This window comes from Thermobia domestica, chromosome 17 (assembly GCF_964235325.1).
Source record: "Thermobia domestica chromosome 17, izTheDome1.hap1.1, whole genome shotgun sequence".
Classification (NCBI taxonomy): Eukaryota; Metazoa; Arthropoda; class Insecta; order Zygentoma; family Lepismatidae; genus Thermobia; species Thermobia domestica.
This window is the reverse complement of record NC_137470.1, coordinates 129044603-129058268: the sequence shown is the minus strand read 5'-3', so window position 1 is coordinate 129058268 and position 13666 is coordinate 129044603. Positions and strand designations below refer to the sequence as shown.

The 13666-nt window shown below is 36.4% G+C and overlaps 1 protein-coding gene across 3 annotated transcripts in view; it reads left to right on the top strand.

Moving 5' to 3' along the window:
• Positions 1-13666, top strand: part of LOC145674331 (cell adhesion molecule Dscam1-like) — a 1494831-nt gene that overhangs the window by 1265213 nt on the left and 215952 nt on the right. For all 3 annotated transcript variants that reach the window (XM_081744257.1, XM_081744259.1, XM_081744258.1), the window contains exon 9: positions 10743-10977. In XM_081744257.1, coding sequence (XP_081600383.1) covers positions 10743-10977 — 235 coding nt within the window. The remainder of the gene's footprint in view (positions 1-10742; positions 10978-13666) is intronic.

Genomic DNA, 13666 nt, shown 5'->3' with positions numbered 1-13666 from the left:
GATCGAGTTTTCTGAGTGGATCAGTGCGACCAATCATTCGCCGTGACCCACTGCGACGCACCACCCACTCTGACCCGCCACTCACTATGACGCACTCTGACCCACCGACTCTCTCTGCTCACTGCATTATAGACAGCATCTTCTCATGCATCAAAATGCCAACGAACCACAAAATTACTTCCCCAAAATGTGTGAAATCGCCTATATGTGTGATTTGTTTACATTAAGATGAGTCTAAAAACACTTAAAAAGTAACCCGGAGGGGGCTCGAACCAACAACCTTATGCTTACTAGACGGGTGTTCTTCTGACTTCGCCACAGAGGCGATGAAGGATACGTCGCTTGTAAAGGGATAAATCGTTGAGATCGTTTAAATTTCGTCAATCAGAGTGCTCTTTTAACCGTATATATATGAGACGATAACTGTTTGGGATAAGGTAAACTGCGTTCGCCATGTAATTTTATAACAAAATGACGCGTGTCTATTTATTTCATAGTTATCTGATACTCACTTCCTAATGATCGACGACAGTTACCATCTAAATTCATACAATTATCACATTCAAAATTTTTCACCTCAAGATGTTGAGGCAGAAGTTATTCTTGACCCCGGAGCTCACTTTAGGAACAATTCGTCAGGAAAAAATAATAGATAATAATAATCGCATGCACATGACTGGCGATAGTTCATGTTGGTCTCTTCGCGATTCTCCGCGACGAATCGAAGGAGCGCGGACCAAAACGAACTTGTCGCTGCTACGCGGTGGTAACTTCAACGCCCCGACGTGAGATATCTGTTTCGACTCGACGAAACCCTGCCGGCAGTGGGACACTAGCGGCAATCCTTCGACTCATCTCCATATTGACGATCGACGTTTACCCGCAAGTGAGCCGCTAGGTGTTGGCGACCTTTACGGCATAGGGTAGGTCCATGTTTCATATAGCCTCACTGCTGAAAGGGACGTTAAACTCAAAATCAATTCAACTCAACAAAAAATACAGTGCTTTGCATCATATATCCATATATGCTTGCCATGCGCTTTATAATAATTGCTGAAGCTTGTTTATTATATGGAGCGCTTAGAGCACAGGGCAATCAAGCCATAAAAGTTGTGAGAAAAATAAACATAAAATTTGTAATGTAAGCTTCTGTATGTTGGTCTACGTACCTTGATTTGGGACTTTCAAATTTCATCCGTTTTTCCACTGGAAAGTATGGATAATTCAACAAGGAAATAATTAGACCATGATAATTTAATTGAAATTCATCGTAATTTTGCCCATGACAAACACTTTACCATTTTATATCGTAAAGGTCAGATCCATCATTATTGTAACAGAGCGGTGCTTGAGGGATTGACCGTAGAAATTCAAACTCCGATTAGTTAGAATTTGACAACCTGGTTTTATTACAAGTATAAACTCTTTAGTCGGTATAAAGGAGGACGCGGATCATGTGTCAGAGTTTATGACGATGTGTAACGGTGGGTCAGCGGTTCATGGTGGGTGGTGGGTCAGAGTGGATCATGGTAGGTAGTGGGTCAGAGTGGGCCAAGTTGGGTGGTGGATCATGGGTCAGATTGGATCAACTTTTCATTGACCTACGCCATCTGTGATCAAATCTGTAAAACCAAACAAAACAAAAAGCAATATTACGACACAAAAGGCTCAACATCTTAGCTATTCATGACAAACTATTTCATGATCCGAATAACTCCAGTATATCCACAAACCATCATATGTCATATTTTACCGAAATATGTCATTACTTTTCTGAAAACATGATACTTCAAATGTTATTAATACGGGAAGTTCATTCATCTCATCACTTATTCACTTATTTTCTTATGATCATCACAACCTTTAGGGTACTTCCCGTAGATATAGAGAGATGAAATGTAGTATCCAGGCTTGGTGTAGCGTGCAACTAAACAAATGAAAAGCAACAGGATAATATTTCCCTCCTCAAAACCACCTATGTTCTCTTCCTCACATTTTTCTGTACATTTTACATGACCAACTTCAAACAGCTGGCTAGGGTAGCGCGCGAATACTGAAACTCTTGGGATCGACGTAAATGCTGCCGGCTTTCCTTCTTTGGAAATTAGAAGTTACGGTAAGGAAGAATAGTGGTAATGTAAATCGGGAGCAGTTAAAAACGATGAGGTAGCCTCAACTTGAAGAACGTTTCGTGGTATTTTCCTCATTGACGAAGGTCTATATAACTTGCTTTTGAGGAAAAGAAGGAAATGTCGAGTAATTCATTGTGAAACTCACAAGGAACGTCTTCTCATACGAGCATTAGTAGTTTGTATAGTCTTATATGCACTAGTAGTTTGTATAGTCTTACATGCATTTTAACTAGCTAAATGTTTAGATAAAAGATAGGTATGTAAATGGCGCGTTAGGTATGTGATTAGCGTATTGAACTTCTGTTCGGCGTGTCGGGTTCGAATCCCGGACAGGTTGAAACTTTTTCAAATGTTTCAATTTCAATTTCAGTACATACTCTGTGTGACAAGAATGATCTTTTCTCCTCCAGAAAGGAAAAGATGTTGGAATGAGGAGAATTGGAGAAGGTCTCTCAATGAAGGCAATCATTTAGTAACTTATTTCCAGCAGTTGTTCTTGGTTTAAAATTTTCAGCTACTTTCAAGCATTTTCTGATTCATGCGTGGTCAGTATTTTTATTTCTCTAAACATACAGTATATAAAAGAATAATAGGGCCTACATTACATACACAGCAATATTAAGATAAATATACGGTGTTTCTGGAAAACACGACCCGAGCCATAGAGATTCATATTAGAATGGAGAAATGTTTCGTTTCTCACCTACTTTACAATTTTACCCGGATAAACACCTGGATCAGGGCTACCATCTGCTGTCAGTGCCGAGAAAATTTACGGGTTGCATCTGTCTAGGCGTTCTCGCAACTGCAAATTACCTGGACCCCAAGTAATGGAATTAGAGCATTTAAGGGGAGATACTTTTGTGGCTGGGTGTATCAAATCGTCATTCCCAGATTTCCAGCACAATAGGTTTATCTATATACTTATACCAATAAACATACAGTGATCGTTAAATGTTTCTGGAAGAGGCTTACAAAAATGAATGTTTGACAAATGAAAAATATCTATTTCATATTTCATTTGAGCAAAAGAAGCAAAATAAAAGAAGTGACAATAATATCATAGATATCGTGCTAATTTTAAAAGTAAGTTCTAGAGCCTTTGGTACTCACGATCAAGGATTTGAATAGAATGCGAGCACAGAATTGTTCGTACTAGTCCCATACCGTAAGGAGTTGGGAATGTACTTATCTTAATATGTAGACAATTTGGGTATGTAAAGCCGAATATAACAAGACAAGATAATACCCAACTAAAAGTTTCCTGGCTAGTAATTGTCTTTCGTTGAATGTGGAATTTAATTTACAACAACAAAGAAGATTATGGAGTAAGTAGGCAGCCAACAATAATATTACGAAAATCGTAAAAGAAAGGAAAAGAGGCATGAAAACTATATAATATATGAATTATACGAACGGTCAGCGATCAAGCTTTGCAATTGGGTTTCTAGTCAGATGGTAGAGTCTATAGCCTATCATAACTGGTATTCCTGCAGGGTTTTCTAGATCTTGTCACACATATGCTGAGATACAGGGTTGTTAATGATAACGGAACTGGTAGATCAAAATGGACTCTACAAAGTTTGTTCTGAAACCGGAACAGATTTTCCTAAAACAAGAAAGAAAAAAATCGATTCTCCTTTCGAAACTAAATATTTTTCTGACAAAACTTGTTTCGGATTCAGTACTGAAAGCAATTTTCCCAGAAAATTGACGCCAGCTCTTGCACTCAAATTGGTTTTTCGAGAAAAACTCTTCCGGCTTAGGAACCGATATTAAACTGAAAGTAAAATTACAACGAAAAGAGAAATATGTTTTGTAACAAAACCGCCACAGGAACCCTTGTGTTATCATTTTACAGTTGATTGAAACCGTTTGCCGCTTGTAAAATATTAGTTAATGATATTTCCAAATGATAATGTGAATATGTATTTTCGTCCTCTATCCCAAGCACGAGGGATTGCAGTTTTTCGTTCCGTAAAAAGGACCGATATGGCTGAGTAGGCTAAAGGAGAATGTGATGATGAGCAATGAATGAAATGGTGGAATGAAGAAAGCGGAAGGAAACAGGAGAACCCTGAGAAAAGCCAAGCACATTGTGATACCCGTAGTGGACTCCGCTTGTGCAAAAGCCAGCACCTGTGGCTCATCATTTCTCCCTCTTCCCTAGTTATCGTGGCTCACGAGAACGAAAGGGACACTGACGTGGTTCCTTTCTACAATTCAGAGCTCCTCCATCTTCATATCCTTACGGGATGCAACCCGCTTTTCTTCCTCCATATCCGCAATAGTATCCTTTTACTTTCTTTCTATCTTCCCCACCACCTGAACCCCAAACCACACCGAATCATCACCATTAATCTGATTCAAAAAAGGACGAGTGAATTCAAGGGCCCCAGTCCCCAGTTTTGGTCCTAGTCCCCGCAGTGCCAGCCATAGTCCCCCAGTTCTTCCTGATACCCCATTTCCGTCACCTTCCTCTACAGTTCCACTACCTTCCCAACAACCAATTCCAATTTCCTACAGATTTCCGGCTTCCTCTTCAACTGAGTTCACTCCTACTATTTGTTCCTATGATACAATGCTCTTTCTTCTTCTCTCTTATCCCGTATGATGTGCATCCTCAAATTCTCCAGATACTCACACAGGACTTTCATCCTTTGCCCCATTCACTTCAAAGAACAGACAACACGGAACAGCTACGAAAGAATTCAAAACACTGCAAATACCCTTGAAGTTTCACCGACAATTACCAAAGATTACATGGAAAATAGAAAACAAAACCTATTAGTGTCTGCAATAAAAAATAGAGAATTTCATTTTGAAATTTTAAAGTTGTCCCTTTCTTTCCGTTAGGGAGGAGGAGGGCAACTTGATTTTATGTTAGTTGAATGGATCTCTTCAAATTGTTGGAGCTGTATTTCGTGTCCTTTTAAATTGCAAGTGCATTTCTCGAGATACTTAGTTTTTCATCAGCCTCGGGTAGCATACGATGATATTATTTTTTTGCGAGTACAGTACTATCTAGTAGGATAATGAAAAATACTTAATTTGTATATTTTCGGTCGCAGAATCCAACTCTGCAATAAAAATTGAGGTTTTCATTTCAAATTTTCAAGTTGGCCACTGGGGCACTATAATGGGACTCATGGAGGCACTTGCTGTTCATAGAATTGTATAGGACCCTAACATGAGTTCATTCTTGCGTAATTATACTTGTCACATTTTTTGTCATTTCTGAAATATTTCAGGTCTCAGAATTAGGTGAGACACCCTGTATATGTAATGCAATATACTAAATTACATACCTGTGATATATTTACAAACCTCTTGCATTCAAACATGAATGCTCTTTGTCAGTAAAATGTAGACTCTTTATTTACACGCACACACACACACACACAAACAAACAACTAGTCTCTCTTAGAATTCGAATCCACGTTAGATTAAACATTGGTACGAGAATCCATTACGTTATCCCTTGTTTTGTAACAGCGTGTTTATTTCCAAGAAATTACACCAATATATATACTTGAATGTATATACCACACATAGGAACACAAACAACAATAATAAGGAGACGAGTAATCACAAAATTTAAGAGTCACAAAAATAATACGATAAAAAGGAACCAGATGAAGTCATCAGAAAACAAATCTGCGTTAGTAAACAGCTGTCGGTTATTGGGCAAAATAACGAAAGCGTTCATCTGGAGGCATAGTTTCAAAGCAGCACTGCAATCTAAAAATGTGCATTGTCTGTCACTAGTTCATCTTTCACACCTATTACTGCTATTATTGTGTAGTTAGTGTCAATATACTTTTGTGTTTGAGGCGTGAAAAACATTTAAAATAAGGAAAAAATAAAAAAAGCGGCCTACTATTACTAAACTGCAGAGCAATAGAAATTATATGAGCTGTAATTTCGACATAGCTACGTCATAAATGTTCTATCTGTGCACATGTTAACAATCAATGAGTGAGTATATCAAAATGAAATTAAAAATTAAATCTCTCAGTTTAACGTCCCACAAATATGTGTTAGGCTAACGAAGACAGATGACTGAGACAAGTGAGTGATGATGGAATATCTGGTGGAAGGAGAATGTGGGAGGAAACGAGAATACTCCAAGAAAACCACCGGACATGATGTCTACCACAAACTTGCTTGGTCGGGGCTCGAACCAGGGACCCCACGCACCAGAGGCAAGCTCTCTACTACCGAGCTGCCGTCCCTCCGGTGAGTATATCAGCTTGTCCACATTGCATACGTTGAGAATTGGTCTGAGGACCAATTTTCCGTTCTCTATGGCCGGTAATAAATACATTGTTTACTATAATGTACCATAACGCTCTCATTCCAGTTGGTAAAAATTGCGGAATTGATATTATCTAAATTTTGCAGCCAAAAACAATTTGGATGCCAAGTAACGTTTAGAAGGGGTAACGGAGAAATTTGCCTAATAGTAGTAAAGTTGTTTGACAGTCATATCTTCAATAGCTGTGTAGCTTGTAAGAGCATACGCGATGTCTAAAATGACAGTGCGGAGGTAATGATAAGGATGGGACCAATCTTGGATAGACATTGGTGCACCGAGAGTCGCGTGTGCAAGATAGCGTAAGATATGGAACAGAGTAGGACTCAGAAAAGGAAGTTGGGACTTGCTATGTAAAAACAGACAGCAGCCTTGAAGAGCCACTTGCTAAACACCTAACTCTCCTACTTACTTTCTGGTATTCACAGTTCAGAGATGAGTTTGTAGTGTTTTTTGACACCACGAAAAGGCTAACATGCATTTGTTAATTTATTGGCATGGGGTTTGGAAACTGAAAATATACACATTAAAGAATATTGCCTGTTGGTATAATGTAATATTTCATGATTTATGGTTTTATTAAGCAAGTTAATGATCTTATTAACAACAATTCTATAGTTTGCTTTCATATTGCCATGTCAGGTAATAAAAATAATGTTATGGGTGTGAACTACAGGCAATGAGAATAAGAAAGTGCAAAAAAAAAAAAAAAAACTTGTCATTAGAACTGAATATTTTAGTTTTCGTACGGTGTTTCAGTGATGAAAATTTTCCGGAAAATTTTGAAACGGAAAATTTTCCGAAAAAATTCGGATTCATAAAAACATACTCCACTTATTCCTACATCGTTGTTTAGCCATGATGTGAGGTGGAAAATTTTCTTCTATATTTTTCCAGAAAATTTTCCGTTCTTAACAAATATCAGTGATCAAGTAACAATTCCTCAGTATTTATAAAATTGATTGAATTCATGTGTAGAAATGTTAAAAATTGAAAGATTGTTTAAAGAATCTGAAAATTTTCATAGCTCAGACAATTTTCAGTACTATGTAGGAACAAGTTAAACAATTTTTCATGAATCAAAATATTTTCTGTCTTATATGGAAGAATTGAATGAGTTGGAAAATTTTCATCATTTTGAAGCAAAAAGTAAAACAACTTTTTGTGAATCGGAAAGTTTTATTCCTCTGTAGAAACAAGTGAAAGGAATTTTCATGAATCGGAAAATTTTCATCACGATGTAGAAACAAGTGAAAAAACTTTTCATAATCCGGACAATTTTGGATATTATGTATAGTGATGTTTGTTGGAAAATTTTCAACTATATTTAACAGCACATTCAGCTATAAAATTCAATTCCTGTAGAGGAAAGTTAGACAGCAACAAATTATTATTTTCCAATTAGCTTTCGGAAACCAGAAAATGTTCTAATATTTCAAGTTGGGAAGTAAAAATACACAGTGTTTCTCTCTCTATCTCCCTCTCTCTGTGAGTGTTTGTGTGCGTGTGTGAGTGTGTGTGTGTGTGTGTGTAAAGTGCAGGGAACATACATCGAGTTCGTAGAGAACAAATATCCCATTCCAATATCTAAAATGCAACAAGAAATTAAATAAAAACCTTTGTGAATTTATCAATTTCAGAAACAGAATATTCCACTACTTTTTCACATGTAGGCCTGCCTATGTAATGAAATAACTACATAAAAGTTCCTTATGAAGATTATTTTTGTAACAGAAAATAAGAAAAGATGATTTTATTGTGTTGAACTCTCGTAAATCATAATTTCAATATTGGAATTTTGTATAATCAACATCTTAGAGCAGATATTTGTATTGTAAAACTACCATTATCATGTATAAAAATGTGTTAGAAATAACGACAATTCGATATATTATTTTGTAAATTAAAATGAAATTACTTGTTGCTTTTTGAACGCAGCGCTAATAGTGCTGCTTTTTATGTTTCTTTTATTATTTTATTGGAAGAACAACTACACAAATCAGCTTCCTTACTAGTTATATTTCACTTTCTCTTCTAAATGAATATATGAAAAAATAAATGTTTATTTCCAGAAAATGGTCAGTATTTGCTTTCATGAGTTACTTAAACTCGAATTTTGGGCATTCAAAAATTTACAGTAGCACTTTATTTTATATATACTTATTTATAAATATTACAGTATGTAAATCTATAAAAGTAGTAAAGCTATGAGAAAACTCTCTTATGCGTATTAAACTGACGAGATTTAATATTGTAAGATCAAAGGTGGATTCTGAGGGAAGAACGCAATGAAGTTTTTGAAACATCCTTGAAATGAAGAATCGTTAGATTTTCACTTCGTGAAACTTTTTAAGACAATATTTATTACCAACAAATTTTACAGCTAAACAACGATGTAGGAACAAGTGGAGTATGTTTTTATGAATCGGAAAATATTCACAGCTTTTAATAAATTGAAATTTTAAATAATAGAATGGGATATTTGTACTCTACGAACTCAATGTATATTCTCTGCAGTTTGCATATACACAAACAGAGAGAGAGAGAGAGAGAGGAGTTGAATTGAGTTGATTTTGAGTTTAACGTCCCTTTCAGCAGCGAGACTATATAAGACAGGACAACTGATTAACGTGGAATCCGAACTACAAGAGCTCCCGCTGGGAATCGAAGCCAGGTTTTCCATGCCAAAGGCGCGTATGCTAACCGCTTAGCAACGAAAGAGCTCGCAGAGGAAGAGAGAGAGAGAGAAACACTGTGTAAAATTTTACTTCCCAACTTGAAATATTAGAAAATTTTCCGGATCTCGAAAGCTAATTGGAAAATTATAATTTGTTGCTGACTAACTTTCCTCTACAGAAGTTCAATTTTGTAGCTGAATGTGCAGTTAAATGTAGTGGAAAATTTTCCACCTGACATAACTATACATAATATCCAAAATTGTCCGGATTGTGAAAAGTTTTTTCCACTTGTTTCTACATCGTGGCGAAAATTTTCCGATCTATGAAGTTTCTACAGAGGAATTCACTTGTTTCTACAGAGGAATAAACTTTTCGATTCACAAAAAGTTGTTTTACTTTTTGCTTCAAAATGAAAATTTTCCGACTCATAAAAAGTTCTTTAATTTTTCCATATAAGACAGAAAATATTTCGATTCATGAAAAATTGTTTGTTTAACTTGTTCCTACACAGTACTGAAAATTGTCTGAGCCATGAAAATTTTCAGATTCTTTAAACGATCTTTCACTTTTTAACATTTCTGTACATGAACTCAACCAATTTTTAAGATTGCTGAGGAATTGTTATTTGATTACTGATGTTTTTTAGAACGGAAAATTTTCCGGAAAAAATATAGCGGAAAATTTTCTGAAATGGAAAATTTTCCGCGGAAAATTTCCACCTCAGATCACTAGGTGTTATACCGCACCTGACATTTGACTAGATATCTTAGGATTATGAAGAATAATATCTAAATTGTTCTGCGAGCGAGAGGAAAAATGCAGAAATAGTCTATGAAATTTCTAAGTTTAATATTAGCTAGGGAGACACAGCCTGTCATTGCATTTCAACTATTGTGCAGAAACGGCATAAGAGCAATGCTGTACAGCATTGGGAACAAAGAGAGCCCCTGAATAAGGTTCCAGTTAATTGGTGGAAGTAATATTTTCTTCAAGGTAAGAAACATGAAGAAGTAATGATTATACAATTCACTACATTCATCCAGTTTATCATGATCACAGAACAGTTTCTCGTATGTTTCCAAATCAAAATCTCCTAAATACGAGATGGTGGACTCATTTCATCGTCTTTTCTTCATTTTTTGATTCCGTTGTTATTTTGTGATTTGTTGTAATTGCAGTTACTGCACTGCACTTCCACCCCTACATTTGTTGCACACAACCTAATTTATGAAAGACCTTGAAGGTTTTAGAGGTACGTTTTAATCCTATACCAAGAATTTACAATCACAGTTTACAAGTTTTTGTTCACCTCTTAAGTTTCTTAGGCAAAACGTTAGACAAAAGATCGATTTTCCTTAAGTGCTCTCACGCGACAAATACGACTACCACTTTCTTGATACTTTGGCAGTTATTATCATTCTTAATAAAGGCCAAGCACATATTTACAACATTGCCATATTTTGTCATTGTATAGTAAGTTTCTGCGCGATATTCCACAAAGTTTCTATAACCCATACTCATGCAATGTAAACTTAAAGTTGTTTTTCAGAATAAATTATGTATTTTGTAACTTTGAAATATATCTATAGTAATATAATTTTTGTTTATTCCTTCTAGGTGGTCAATTCTGGAGAGTCAGCCATGTTGAATTGTTCCATCACAGGATCACCTATCGACAGCGTAAGATGGTTAAGAAATGCAGCGCCTCTCGTGGCTGACGGGAGAATCAGAATGCTTGGTCCTGATGTTATTGTCATTAGCTCAGTACAAAGACAAGATAGAGGGATGTACCAATGCGTCGTACGCAACGAACAAGAAAGTGCCCAAGGAAGCGCAGAACTACGACTAGGAGGTATGAGAAGATAACTACACGGTGGCTATAAAATTTAGAATTATGGGTTGAACGGCGATTCTCTGAGCCACATGTTCGCCATTATTCTTAACACATTTTCTCAAACGTTTCCAATGTATTATGTTCAATTCGTTTCAACTAACATGATAATCTAGAGCTCGTGTCAGCCCTGAATTTGCATAGCATAACACTCTTTAACTCTCCATATGACGAAATACGTCAGGTTCTTTCCCCTAAAACAAAGTTACAGAAAACATGCTATCCAATCAATGATATGGAATTTCTATATAATGAAGTTCCATAATCGGTTTTAAACTTTATAGCCACATTATATGGTAAGTTTAAGAGATATCTAAATTTGAAATTAAAATTCTATAAAGGTGAATAGTAAGCCTTACAATATTTTGGTATAAACATGTGTGTATTTATTACAGTACAATGAAAGTAGCTCAGCATTCGAAGTATAGCCCCTTGAGTTGGGGCTCTAGGAGAAGTATAGCCCCTTGAGTTGGGTCTCTAGGGGAAGTATAGCTCCTTGAGTTGGGGCTCTAGGGGAAGTATAGCCGCTTGAGGTGTCTTCAGACATCTTCCTGTCGGTTTCTCAATTTCACGTCGATACCGCGTCCTGTTCTTGGAGGCAAATAGGTCAGTCACTACTCTTTCCACCTCTTTCTGCTTGGTGAAGCATCGTAGTTTGGGAAAGTGTGCCATCAGGACAGTTGTCGTATGGCAAGGGACTTTTGACTCGCTCGATATATCGGGTGTTCTACAAATGGCTCCCACGGACAACAGAGCGCTATCCAACAGGTCAAAATATGGCGAAAATGCTACATAATGATATACACTCCAGGACCTCCTTCACCCGTAGTGGGAAATAAAAAAAATTCACTTTGATGCATTGTCGTAAATGAACTTGGAACCATTAGCATTTTTCTAGGAATCCATCAAGCAGTTAAATCTATTATCACACTAATAGATGGTGCTAGTTTCAAAGTGTACCGACTTTAACTGCCATTTGGAAAGAATCAATGTAACTATTTGGTGGATTGTTAGATCTATTCTATGGTTCTTTATCTGCGACGTTGCCACATAGCGAAATTAGTATCTACACAAGAGTACCCAAAAGGTATATAATTATATATATTTTTCCGTTTTATTTGGACTTGCAGAATAGTGATTTGTAGTAGGGTGGAGCAAAATGGGGGGTCGATTATCAAAAGTTGTGCAATGAAATAGCACTAGGTGTCAAAATTTGTGGATCGACTAGTGTAAACTTCTTAATTGTTTTCATAATTTTCGTACTTTATTTTCATTCCCCTCTAGAGCGTTAAAATGTTGCAATTTTTAATGAAAATTTGATTTTTTTAAAGCTGTCCAATGAAATCAAACTACATAGGTGACAAAACCTGCATAATGAATAGATTGACTACACCATTCATAATTTAAAATATATTTTGCATGTTCATCAATTGCATCAAAGTTTGCAGTTTTTATGGTAAATTTCGAAATTCCACTTCAGTTTTTTAAGATTAAAATCCGCCAAATCACTTCTCACTAGTTTAAGAAAGAGTTGTATTCACTAGCATAACACCTATGGTTCCAAAATGATTTTCTTGCTTTATCTTATTATCTGCCGGGGCCTTAAAATTTTGGAATTTATACAATAAATCTCAAAATTCATTGGAGATACTGACAATTTGCATGAACTGTAAAATTATTCCCTACTAGATGTCAAGCCTTATGCGTGACTAGTATGATTTTTATTTTTTTTTTATCTTCGTTACTTCCAACAAGTTTTAAAATGCAGTTTCGTAGTACGTAGTACATGTAGTTTCATACTATCTAGAAATACACTGAGCATAATATTGAAATACATTATGCAAATTTAACAATTTTGCATTGGAATTAGTTTTGGTATGCAGCTCTTTGCTGGTTCCTAGAACTCACCACGAGGGAGTGGCTGCATGTAGAGTACCGCCCATCCTCCCATCCCATCCACCCTACCTTTGGAAATTATCTCTTTAACTCGTTGGTTTGTATTCAGATTTTGTTTCGAATGTGGGCATAATTGACCTATCCAAAAGTCTTGTTGTAATAAATCCATGTCGAGGTAAGACACCACATACTTTAGACGAAGCTTCGGTAACAGTTTTAACGCACCTTTCAACTGCTTGGGTATGGCATGGTAAGTGGAAAACAGGCGGAAGGACATATGAATCTTCTGTTACACATTTATGTAGATCCTCCTCCGACAAATGACTCATCAGGGGTGGATCGGTTACATCAGTTAATTAGTTCAATATAATACTGAGTACTGAAGGGTATTGCTGGAATATTAAGTTTGCGTACAGAGAGTGTTTGGTTTGAGTTTTTTGACCTTGCGTCAAGGATTCTACGCACAGCTAGTTCCCGAATATGCTTTCGAAAATCGGCGAGCATAGATACAAGTAAATCCTCCGGATTTGCGAAGAAATTGTTGCACTGAATTGTCCTATCTACAATGAGCTTCAGTACAGTGGAAAGGCTATAGTACGATAGAAGTTCACAGGAGCATCCTTGATAGTAGGGTTATATTTAATGGAAAACCACATCGGAGCGTACACTTTCATGATGAATGTAACCAGCTCCTTGAAGTTCAAAGAGTGGTCAGTAGTGCTTATGTACACTAAAAGCACGTGGTTGGCAGAAA